Source organism: Pseudophryne corroboree, chromosome 4 (genome assembly GCF_028390025.1).
Source record: "Pseudophryne corroboree isolate aPseCor3 chromosome 4, aPseCor3.hap2, whole genome shotgun sequence".
NCBI classification, from domain to species: Eukaryota; Metazoa; Chordata; class Amphibia; order Anura; family Myobatrachidae; genus Pseudophryne; species Pseudophryne corroboree.
Genome location: NC_086447.1, coordinates 863618300 through 863631311, shown reverse-complemented (window position 1 = coordinate 863631311; position 13012 = coordinate 863618300). Strand labels below are relative to the sequence as shown.

The window sequence follows — 13012 nt, the reverse complement described above, 5'->3', positions numbered from 1 at the left end:
TTGTGCATCCTAATACATCACCTTTTTTGTCGGGAAAAACGCAAAAAAAGACGCTTGGCGCTACAGTGATACATGGCACTCACACATTGTGTAATGTAACTTGTAGCGCGTGGAGTAAAGGTGTAAGAGGACACATCTGTACAGTTTAATATAAAGGTTTTAGGAATACAATTTTGTGAAGAGGTTGATTTAAAATTCCATGGGGGATATTCAATTGTTTGAAAAGTCGGTTGTGTCTGTTTTTTCCTGTCTATTAGATAGAGAGTAAAAGACACCCAACTGACTTCTCAAACAATTGAATACCCCCCCTCCCCCCATGTTTGGAAACCACATTCTCTCACCAACTCCTTCAAAAATAAATGTACCCCTTTGTTGTATGCTGTTGGTGATTGGTTCTGCGTTATTGTCTGTTATGTTGCGTTAAGGAAACTAAAAGAATGCTCAAAGGCAATGATAGAGGATAAATTATATAGAAGTTTGTATTAATTAAGTTTGCTTCTCTGTAACCCATTTTAAAGTTGCATTACCACCTAGGAAAATATTTTACTACTTGAGCTCCTCCCCCTTAGACATGGAGCCACAATGGCCACAAAGAAGAGCTTAAGCGGGAACCAATTGGCTTGTGATTAGTCATCAAGCTCACGTTCACCCACATGGCCATTTATTGTGGGTAACTTTGATTTGCTGGGTTTGGATCTGTCCCCCATTTTAGGAAAATAGTTTTTCTATGTGGCAATACTGTTTAAGTATTCAAATAAATAAGCAAAGCTCTAGGGTATCCGTTTGGATGGTCGACCATGTTATGGTCGACATTGACATGGTCGACATGGACACATGGTCGACATGGACACATGGTCGACATTGACACATGGTCGACGCATGGAAAGGTCAACATGATTTAAAAAAAAAAAATCTTTTGGGGAACTTTTCCATACTTTACGATTTACGTGGACTACGATTGGGAACGGTAATCTGTGGCGAGTGCAGCGGTAGCGGAGCGAGCCACCTTGTCCGAAGCATGGTGAGCAAAGCGGTGCACTAATTGGGGTTCCCCGTCACTTTACGCAGAAAACGACACCAAAAAACAGTAAAAAAAAAAAAACCATGTCGACCTTTCCATGTGTCGACCATGCCAATGTCGACCAATAGTGGTCGACCTAATGACTGTCGACCATTTATACCGGAACCAAGCTCTAGAATACCTTTTCATTCCTCTTAAATGTCCCTTATACACAACTTTATTTAGTTCTTATCAGTGTTTATTAATAAGGCACCACAAAGTGTCTGCAGCGCATTTCACAGTAACACAATATCAGAGCAAGTACAGAACGGCAAGCCATAGCAGAAGTATTAATACAAAGCCACAAACTGGAGATAACAGGAGCTAGAGTATAGAAGCATATACCGTGGGAAGTTGCGGGTAGGAATCCATTTAGCATTCAGTGGTCCTGTACCCAGCGTGTGAGTGAGTCAGTGTCTGTTGTGGGAAGAGCGAGACAATGGGGTGGAGCACTGGTGACATGGAGTGTGGCAGGGAGGAACAAGAGGGTGGAGGGCCCTGCTGTAAGAGCTGAGATACTAAGGGGAGGAGTAACAGTTTAAGGGGTCTGTTCAATTAGTATCGGAATATCTGCACTTTTCGACTTTTTTAGGTTGAATCTGGATTCGACCTATTCAATTGTAGTACCTTGTCGAAAAACAGGTGGATCGGCGAATTCGCCCGCTGATACACCTGTTTTGTTGAATTTGCGGGCATTTCCGACAGGTTTTTGGCCTGTTTTCGACAATGCAGATTCAGCTTTAAAATAAAGTCGGATCGGTATTGTCGAAAACGGGCAAAAACCTGTCAAATGCCCGCAAATTGAATAGTGAAGTGTCGGATCCTCTCCGTCGGACAGGATCCGACACTGATTGAATATACCTATACGGGTGAACTGGGAAAAATACAGTGTCACTTACTGGGCTGGACCAATATTAATTGTAGTGCACATTCCATGTTTCATGATGACGTCATGGGTTCGAAGTTAATGAACAAGCTGCGTTCTTACAATAAGTGCACAAAATGGCTGCTTACATTCTGTGTAGGCAACGGGGCATTTTAAGTCATACAGTTCCTTTTGAGTATTTTTTTGTACTGTTAGGTTCTATGTGTGTGTGTGTGTATATATATATATATATATATATATATATATATATATATATATAAATATATATATGTAAAAACTACCTATAACTAACTGTTTTCACTGTGCATGATTTTCCTTACTGTCTGAATTTGTTCTGAAGCACCATACAGCCAATTTGCTTTATGCCTTGTTTAGGATATGTGGATCCGATTCAGACTCTGAACGATGTAATTGCTCAGTTGGATGCGGTTGTCAGCTTTGCTTACGTCGCTAATGGAGCACCGGTGCCATATGTTCGCCCCGTCATCTTGGAGAAGGGACAGGGAAGAATCGTGCTGAAATCTGCCAGACACCCGTGTATTGAAGTGCAGGACGACGTGGCGTTCATTCCCAATGACATAATGTTCGAGAAGGAGAAACAGATGTTTCATATTATCACTGGTAATTTGTCAGCGTCTCCAGATCCGATGTCTACAACCTACTAATTAGCAGCATATTTCATTAACATGACCTGCTAAAAAAAGTTGTATTGAATTTAGAATTTTGCTCTGGTGGTACACGTGGTGTTGTACTGTAGAAGTAGCCAAATACTTTTTACCGTGTGAGAAATAGGCTTCGCTTCTATACCTAGATGAATACCTTTGGGAGTGGGAGAGATCTACCCAGTTTGGAGTTATTATGAATCCAAAAACCCTGGTAACAAAATATTGGCCATATAACTTCCATTGGTTCTGTGCCCTGCCATGAATCTGAGTTGGAACCAAATAATGAGGTGTATTTGTAAGTGGCTAAGATCATTTTATTGTAGGCTGCTAAAAGAGCCCGGTTTCAAAACAAATATCAGATTCAATAGGGTAAACTGGGAAATGAAAGTGCAATCATCGTCAGGCCAGCTGCCACATCGGGAAAACCAGAAAATTGGCTTTGTCATGAATAGGGAACATCTGACATTAATGAAGCCGTTACAGCAAATAGTTGTCAGTGTGCTCTCTGTGTTATTACCACTCCGCATTTGTGCTTGTATAAATAATGAGCAGTAGCTGATAGATCAGCAAGTAGATGGCAGGTGACGCATGTCTGTAGGAGTCTTTGCTAGGCCCTACAGAAACATTGCTGGATGTCAGAGATAATTGCTTTCATTGTCATGTCAATGAATGGGTTCGAATGGAAGTTTTTGTTTGTTGGTGTTCTGACAACTGGTCCCTTTTGTGCTCATTAAGTGGCATAAATACACAATAAATGTGGCTTCCGATCACTTTGTCTGAGCTGTTTTTAAAATTGCTTTTGAGTTAACGTTTTCAGAAGTTCTGGGAAATCCGTGTAATACCAAAGTTTCCCTTCCTGTGTTTATTTGCTGCCAGGTCCTAATATGGGTGGTAAATCCACGTATATTCGCCAGACGGGAGTGATTGTCCTCATGGCTCAGATTGGCTGCTTTGTACCATGTGACTCGGCGGAGGTGAGCATAGTGGACTGCATCCTAGCACGAGTCGGAGCGGGAGACAGCCAGCTCAAAGGAGTCTCCACTTTCATGGCTGAGATGTTAGAAACTGCCTCAATCCTCAGGTACGTATGTTTATCTTTTGTGCAGAGACCTTGTTTTATTTATCATTCTACATGCGCTTAAGGATCGAGTAAAGCTAATTTTCCACATTAACATAAATTTAAAATGCGTATTAGTCAGCAAAATAATATACCAGAAGCAACAGAGGTTTTTTTTTCTCCTCTAAATATGTCCAGCATGCCTTTTATTTTTCTGTTCTTCAGAGAAACCATTGCCTGTGCTTGAAGCGGTGACGCTCATATCTTGCAGCAGTACGAAGCCCAGGGCTTGTGTGATTTGTCCATGCAGTCTCTGAAATAACTAATTCGTTATTCAGGCTGCAGATTGGTGGATTCATACACAGGGGCAGGTGCGTTGATCGGTGAATTCACAGCAAGTCTAACTGACATGATATGCTCTGCATGTTAGCTTTTTGTATCTGGTACAATTTGAACACTTTTTCCTAAACATCAAAGATCTGGCTGCAGCTGTCTGTAGTGGAGGTGAGCAGTTGTTCAGTCATGCATTTCTATTTAACAGAGTCATAGTTCTCTGTGTTTTCGTATGATAACATAAAGTTCTTGATTGGTCAATGGCAGTAACCCTCCTTGTAGCTTAGTGATACTAAATGACCGTAACAAGCAGCGACTGAAGGATTCAGAATCAAACGTGCTTTTCAAGGCACCCCAACGGTCCAGGTTTTAGGTATATCCATGGCTCAGCACAGATAGTTAAATCAAATAGACTGAGGTACTAATGAAGTCAGCTGTGGTCAAGCATGGATATACTTAAATCATGGACCTTTGGGATGCCTTGAGGAACGCGTTTCAGAACCTCTGCTATAGGGCCCTAAGTAGTTGTATCCATTCAGAACGCTCTCACACCCTGTGTTGGCCCCCTGCCCCAGAACATGTGATGTGAGGACGTCACAAAGAGTGGTCCGGTAGTAGCCAGATAGGTGGACGCTGTGTGCATCAGAAGGTCACAGCCCCGGGTACCTTTGCGGGCTCCGAGACACCTACAGACCGGAGAAGTGTTCTACTAGGACAACAACGGTGCTACAACCTCTGCGCTTGGTTCTAGGCTGCAGCATCAGATGCACACCTCTCCTTCCGGTTTTTGTATCCATTTATCATGCACTCTCGTCTGGACTAAATCTCCATTTCATGGTGTGGTCATATTTACCGGAGCAAGTTTTTTGACCAACAGCAGGGTCTCCAGAAGTAATGAGCATAGAAAAGGAGACACTAAGGTCTGTATATACTACTATTCCCATGTTATATAAAGGAGTACAATCCGTGACCAGATAAACTCCAGAGAATGTAGAAACAGTCGTTTTGGGCAAGGTGAAGCCTCAGGCTTTGACCAATCCTATGTTAATTGCTCTAACATGGCAAGCCGACGTATGCTCTGTATAAGATAAACACCTGGTATCATCCCTGAGGATGAGGCCAATTTGCCATTTAGTTTCCTTTCAGTAGGCAGACTCCACCCACTTAATGACAAAACCCGTTCGTGTGAATATGTTCTACTGTACTCAGGGATCTTCTCATCATACGACAGTTGGAAATCCACAGTTGTGGTTTCAAGATGGAAGCGCAGGTCTATAATAAGAATTTACTTACCGATAATTCTATTTCTCGGAGTCCGTAGTGGATGCTGGGGTTCCTGAAAGGACCATGGGGAATAGCGGCTCCGCAGGAGACAGGGCACAAAAGTAAAGCTTTCCGATCAGGTGGTGTGCACTGGCTCCTCCCCCTATGACCCTCCTCCAAGCCAGTTAGGTACTGTGCCCGGACGAGCGTACACAATAAGGGAGGAATTTTGAATCCCGGGTAAGACTCATACCAGCCACACCAATCACACCGTACAACTTGTGATCAAACCCAGTTAACAGTATGATAACAGAGGAGCCTCTGAAAGATGGCTTCCTAACAATAACCCGAATTATTTAACAATAACTATGTACAATTATTGCAGATAATCCGCACTTGGGATGGGCGCCCAGCATCCACTACGGACTCCGAGAAATAGAATTATCGGTAAGTAAATTCTTATTTTCTCTATCGTCCTAGTGGATGCTGGGGTTCCTGAAAGGACCATGGGGATTATACCAAAGCTCCCAAACGGGCGGGAGAGTGCGGATGACTCTGCAGCACCGAATGAGAGAACTCCAGGTCCTCCTTAGCCAGAGTATCAAATTTGTAAAATTTTACAAACGTGTTCTCCCCTGACCACGTAGCTGCTCGGCAAAGTTGTAATGCCGAGACCCCTCGGGCAGCCGCCCAAGATGAGCCCACCTTCCTTGTGGAGTGGGCCTTTACAGATTTAGGCTGTGGCAGGCCTGCCACAGAATGTGCAAGTTGGATTGTGCTACAGATCCAACGAGCAATCGTCTGCTTAGACGCAGGAGCACCCATCTTGTTGGGTGCATACAATATAAACAACGAGTCAGATTTTCTGACTCCAGCTGTCCTTGCAATATATATTTTTAATGCTCTGACAACGTCCAGTAACTTGGAGTCCTCCAAGTCACTTGTAGCCGCAGGCACTACAATAGGCTGGTTCAGATGAAATGCTGACACCACCTTAGGGAGAAAATGCGGACGAGTCCGCAGTTCTGCCCTGTCCGAATGGAAAATCAGATATGGGCTTTTGTAAGATAAAGCCGCCTGTTCTGACACTCTCCTGGCCGAAGCCAGGGCTAGTAACATGGTCACTTTCCATGTGAGATATTTTAAATCCACCTTTTTTAGTGGTTCAAACCAATGAGATTTTAGAAATTCCAAAACCACATTGAGATCCCACGGTGCCACTGGAGGCACCACAGGAGGCTGTATATGCAGCACTCCCTTAACAAAAGTCTGGACTTCAGGAACTGAAGCCAATTCTTTTTGAAAGAAAATCGACAGGGCCGAAATTTGAACCTTAATAGATCCCAATTTGAGACCCATAGACAATCCTGATTGCAGGAAATGTAGGAATCGACCCAGTTGAAATTCCTCCGTCGGAGCACTCCGATCCTCGCACCACGCAACATATCTTCGCCAAATGCGGTGATAGTGTTGCACGGTTACTTCCTTCCTTGCTTTAATCAAAGTAGGAATGACTTCTTCCGGCATGCCTTTTTCCTTTAGGATCCGGCGTTCAACCGCCATGCCGTCAAACGCAGCCGCGGTAAGTCTTGAAACAGACAGGGACCCTGTTGAAGCAAGTCCCTCCTTAGAGGTAGAGGCCACGGATCTTCCGTGATCATCTCTTGAAGTTCCGGGTACCAAGTCCTTCTTGGCCAATCCGGAACCACTAGTATCGTTCTTACGCCTCTTTGCCGTATAATTCTCAATACTTTTGGTATGAGAGGCAGAGGAGGAAACACATACACCGACTGGTACACCCAAGGCGTTACCAGCGCGTCCACAGCTATTGCCTGCGGATCTCTTGACCTGGCGCAATACCTGTCCAGTTTTTTGTTGAGGCGAGACGCCATCATGTCCACCATTGGTCTTTCCCAACGGGTTACCAGCATGTGGAAGACTTCCGGATGAAGTCCCCACTCTCCCGGGTGAAGGTCGTGTCTGCTGAGGAAGTCTGCTTCCCAGTTGTCCACTCCCGGGATGAACACTGCTGACAGTGCTATCAGATGATTCTCTGCCCAGCGAAGAATCCTTGCAGCTTCTGCCATTGCACTCCTGCTTCTTGTGCCGCCCTGTCTGTTCACATGGGCGACTGCCGTGATGTTGTCCGACTGGATCAACACCGGTTTTCCTTGAAGCAGAGGTTCTGCCTGGCTTAGAGCATTGTAGATTGCTCTTAGTTCCAGAATGTTTATGTGAAGAGACGTTTCCAGGCTCGTCCACACTCCCTGGAAGTTTCTTCCTTGTGTGACTGCTCCCCAGCCTCTCAGGCTGGCGTCCGTGGTCACCAGGATCCAATCCTGTATGCCGAATCTGCGGCCCTCCAATAGATGAGCACTCTGCAACCACCACAGAAGAGATACCCTTGTCCTTGGAGACAGGGTTATCCGCTGGTGCATCTGAAGATGCGACCCTGACCATTTGTCTAACAGATCCCTCTGGAAAATTCGTGCATGGAATCTGCCGAATGGAATTGCTTCGTAAGAAGCCACCATTTTTCCCAGGACTCTTGTGCATTGATGTACAGACACCTTTCATGGTTTTAGGAGGTTCCTGACAAGCTCGGACAACTCCTTGGCTTTTTCCTCCGGGAGAAAAACCTTTTTCTGAACCGTGTCCAGAATCATCCCTAGGAACAGCAGACGAGTTGTCGGCATTAACTGGGATTTTGGAATATTCAGAATCCAGCCGTGCTGTTTTAGCACTTCTTGAGACAGTGCTAATCCCCTCTCTAGCTGTTCTCTGGACCTTGCCCTTATTAGGAGATCGTCCAAGTATGGGATAATTAATACGCCTTTTCTTCGAAGAAGAATCATCATCTCGGCCATTACCTTTGTAAAGACCCGAGGTGCCGTGGACAATCCGAACGGCAGCGTCTGAAACTGATAGTGACAGTTTTGTACAACGAACCTGAGGTACCCCTGGTGTGAGGGGTAAATTGGAACGTGGAGGTACGCATCCTTGATGTCCAAGGACACCATAAAGTCCCCTTCTTCCAGGTTCGATATCACTGCTCTGAGTGACTCCATTTTGAACTTGAACTTCTTTATGTACAGGTTCAAGGACTTCAGATTTAGAATAGGTCTTACCGAGCCGTCCGGCTTCGGTACCACAAATAGAGTGGAATAATACCCCTTTCCCTGTTGTAGAAGAGGTACCTTGACTATCACCTGCTGAGAGTACAGCTTGTGAATGGCTTCCAAAACCGTCTCCCTTTCGGAGGGGGACGTTGGTAAAGCAGACTTCAGGAAACGGCGAGGCGGATCTGTCTCTAGTTCCAACCTGTACCCCTGAGATATTATCTGCAGGATCCAGGGATCTACCTGCGAGTGAGCCCACTGCGCGCTGAAATGCTTGAGACGACCGCCCCCGAGTCCGCTTGAGAAGCCCCAGCGTCATGCTGAGGCTTTTGTAGAAGCGGGGGAGGGCTTCTGTTCCTGGGAAGGAGCTGCCTGTTGGTGTCTCTTCCCCCTTCCTCTGCCTCGTGGCAGATATGAATATCCCTTTGCTCTCTTGTTTTTAAAGGAACGAAAGGGCTGCGGTTGAAAAGTCGGTGTCTTTTTCTGTTGGGGAGTAGCTTGAGGTAAAAAGGTGGATTTCCCGGCTGTAGCCGTGGCCACCAAATCTGATAGACCGACTCCAAATAACTCCTCCCCTTTATACGGCAAAACTTCCATATGCCGTTTTGAGTCCGCATCGCCTGACCACTGTCGCGTCCATAAACTTCTTCTGGCCGAAATGGACATAGCACTTACCCGTGATGCCAGTGTGCAGATATCCCTCTGTGCATCACGCATATAAAGAAATGCATCCTTTATTTGCTCTAAAGACAGTAAAACATTGTCCCTATCCAGGGTATCAATATTTTCAATCAGGGACTCTGACCAAACTACTCCAGCACTGCACATCCAGGCTGACGCTATAGCTGGTCGTAGTATAACACCTGTATGTGTGTATATACTTTTTTGGATATTTTCCATCCTCCTATCTGTTGGATCTTTAAGTGCGGCCGTCTCAGGAGAGGGTAACGCCACTTGTTTAGATAAGCGTGTGAGCGCCTTATCCACCCTAGGAGGTGTTTCCCAGCGCGCCCTAACCTCTGACGGGAAAGGGTATAAAGCTAATAACTTCTTTGAAATTAGCATCTTTTTATCGGGGGCAACCCACGCTTCATCACATACATCATTTAGTTCTTCTGATTCAGGAAAAACTATAGGTAGTTTTTTCACACCCCACATAATACCCTGTTTAGTGGTACCAGTAGTATCAGCTAAATGTAACGCCTCCTTCATTGCCAAAATCATATAACGTGTGGCCCTACTGGAAAATACGGTTGATTCGTCACAGTCGCCACTGGAATCAGTGCCTGTGTCTGGGTCTGTGTCGACCGACTGAGGCAAAGGGCGTTTTACAGCCCCTGACGGTGTTTGAGGCGCCTGGACAGGCACTAACTGATTGTCCGGCCATCTCATGTCGACAAACGACTGCTTTAGCGTGTTGACACTATCCCGTAATTCCATAAATAAAGGCATCCATTCTGGTGTCGACCCCCTAGGAGGTGACATCCCCATATTTGGCAATTGCTCCGCCTCCACACCAATATCGTCCTCATACATGTCGACACACACGTACCGACACACAGCAGACACACAGGGAATGCTCTTAACGAAGACAGGACCCCACTAGCCCTTTGGGGAGACAGAGGGAGAGTTTGCCAGCACACACCAAAAGCGCTATATATGACAGGGATAGCCTTATAATAAGTGCTCCCTGTATAGCTGCTTTTATAATATAATTTTTGCCACTATTTTGCCCCCCCTCTCTTTTTTACCCTGTTTCTGTAGTGCAGTGCAGGGGAGAGACCTGGGAGCCGTCCTGACCAGCGGAGCTGTGTAAGGAAAATGGCGCTGTGTGCTGAGGAGATAGGCCCCGCCCCTTTTCCGGCGGGCTCGTCTCCCGCTCTTTAGTGTATTCTGGCAGGGGTTAAATATCTCCATATAGCCCCGGAGGCTATATGTGAGGTATTTTTTAGCCAAATAGGTTTTCATTTGCCTCCCAGGGCGCTCCCCTCCCAGCGCCCTGCACCCTCAGTGACTGCCGTGTGAAGTGTGCTGAGAGGAAAATGGCGCACAGCTGCAGTGCTGTGCGCTACCTTTAGAAGATTGAGGAGTCTTCTGCCGCCGATTCTGGACCTCTTCATGTTTCAGCATCTGCAAGGGGGCCGGCGGCGAGGCTCCGGTGACCATCCAGGCTGTACCTGTGATCGTCCCTCTGGAGCTGATGTCCAGTAGCCAAGAAGCCAATCCATCCTGCACGCAGGTGAGTTCACTTCTTCTCCCCTAAGTCCCTCGTTGCAGTGATCCTGTTGCCAGCAGGACTCACTGTAAAATAAAAAACCTAAGCTAAACTTTCTCTAAGCAGCTCTTTAGGAGAGCCACCTAGATTGCACCCTTCTCGGCCGGGCACAAAAATCTAACTGGCTTGGAGGAGGGTCATAGGGGGAGGAGCCAGTGCACACCACCTGATCGGAAAGCTTTACTTTTGTGCCCTGTCTCCTGCGGAGCCGCTATTCCCCATGGTCCTTTCAGGAACCCCAGCATCCACTAGGACGATAGAGAAAAGTGATTTCTTTTAAAGCTAAATTCTTCACTGTATCCCTTGGAGGGATATTCCAAATGTAACAGCTCTGTATAAATTCTTATTACTCCAGATTACTGTACCTATCCTAATTAAATGAAACGGCTCTGAGAGCTAGAACAGATGTTTCTCCCTTGTGGCCAATTGTTCTGTAATATACATATGGTTGATGTCACAACACTAGCGCAGTGTTACATTGCAGCTGTAGCAATATCTGCCACCTAACAGAAAAGAGCAAATCATAGCGACTACTTCTTCTGTCTTATATGCATTACGTCCAATACGGTGCAGTGAATCTGCTCCAGATCTCCTGCTGTCTATCACAGAGCTTACTCCAAAGTTATCGTTTTGACCTAATTAGTGAGCGGTGGCAGAAATGCCATATCCCAGAACCTAGAGCTGTCACAGCAGAAACCCGTGGGTGAAACAAAATGTGAAATGTTAAGCGTGTCTTTGAGTAACAAAAGCTCTTATAGGTCCAGTCACACCGCTGACATCTCCAAAGATTTATATATTTTTTAATGATGTGTTAAGCGCAGCTCTGGCATTTTATATTACCTTTCAGTGTTTGCTCCCGTCTACAGCTGCCTGTCAGTTTGCCTCAATTAGCACTGATGCCTACAGCAGACTAAACAAGGCTATATGAGATTAAAACTTTAACCAGCTAAAGAGAGCACAGTTGTCTAACATAAAAAATTAGGACTAATTTAAGACCAGGGAATGTGTAGTCTGAGAATGGGGACTTCCGCCTCACTGCTCATCTTCACAGGCGATGTCTGGTGCCAGGGTTGCAGAGCGGTTCTAAGAGCAGACAGGTTAAATAGGTACTGGTTTTGGCTGTATTGAAATGAGCAGAGATAAATTGGTGACTAAACAGCCAGGCAACTCATATTTTAGGTGTCCAGGTTTATTAGGCATTGCATAATGTTTGCTGTGGCACATAATCTAATGTGATGATTGGTGGTGGATTAGACACTTTATATTTACTTGTGTTTTTTTTTTCTCTTTCCTGGGGGACACTTCTTGACCATGGGATATAGAGAAGTTTGAGGAGCTAGATCTTAATAGGTTAACCTTTCCCCCACCCCCCACCCCCATTTTTTATTATCATTCTATAAGCTCCTTCCCTCCAACCCCTTCCTCAATTTTAATTTACTGTACACTATATATTTCTCTTACGTCCTAGAGGATGCTGGAGTCCATATTAGTACCATGGGGAAAGGACGGGTCCACCAGGAGCCATTGGCACTTTAAGAGTTTATCAGTGTGGACTGGCTCCTCCATCTATGCTCCTCCTACCAGACTCAGTTTAGAAAATGTGCCCAGAGGAGTCGGTCACAGCTAGAGGAGCTCTACAGAGCTTTCTTAGTAAAAGTTTATTTTAGAGTTTTTACTTTACAGGAAGGCTGCTGGCAACAGCCTCCCTGCATCGAGGGACTGAGGGGGGGAGCAGTGTCCGCCCTGCGGGGTCTGAGCCACTGTCTCCGTTGACTGAACACTGAGCTCACAGAGGGGTCAGATCGCTCCCCGCCGCAGGGGAACGCTCACCCCAGCAGCATGCCGCCAACCCCTTGCAGAGCTGAAGTTTGTGGCGAGTGAGTCACCGACCCCCCTAGCAAGCGGGGGCCGGTGTGGAGATGGCGGCTACAGGGTAGGAGCGCAGTACTAACTGCGCTCTGGAGGCTCAGAGGTACTTATGTGCGGCACTGTGAGGGGCGCCCTGAGCCGGCGCCTTAACCCTACACTGATCAGAAAGCCTGTCGGGGTCTGCGGATCTCAACCAGCACAAAATCCTCAGGCCAGTATAATCTTGGAAGAGCGGGAAGACAGCGCCATTAAGGGGGCGGAGCTTCTCAGAGCGGACCCAGCAGCAATCAGTGCCATTTTCCTGCCTGCAGACACGCTGGGGGTCATTCCGAGTTGATCGCTCGCTAGCAGTTTTTAGCAGCCGTGCAAACGCTATGCCGCCGCCCACTGGGAGTGTATTTTAGTTTAGCAGAAGTGCGAACGAAGGGATCGCAGAGCAGCTACAAAAAAAATTTGTGCAGTTTCAGACTAGCTCCAGACCTACT

The 13012-nt window shown here is 46.1% G+C and overlaps 1 protein-coding gene across 2 annotated transcripts in view; it reads left to right on the top strand.

Annotated features, from left to right (window-relative positions):
- Positions 1-13012, top strand: part of MSH2 (mutS homolog 2) — a 430334-nt gene that overhangs the window by 384702 nt on the left and 32620 nt on the right. For both annotated transcript variants that reach the window (XM_063918702.1, XM_063918703.1), the window contains 2 exons: positions 2322-2567; positions 3488-3692. In XM_063918702.1, the coding sequence (XP_063774772.1) occupies positions 2322-2567; positions 3488-3692 (451 nt within the window). The remainder of the gene's footprint in view (positions 1-2321; positions 2568-3487; positions 3693-13012) is intronic.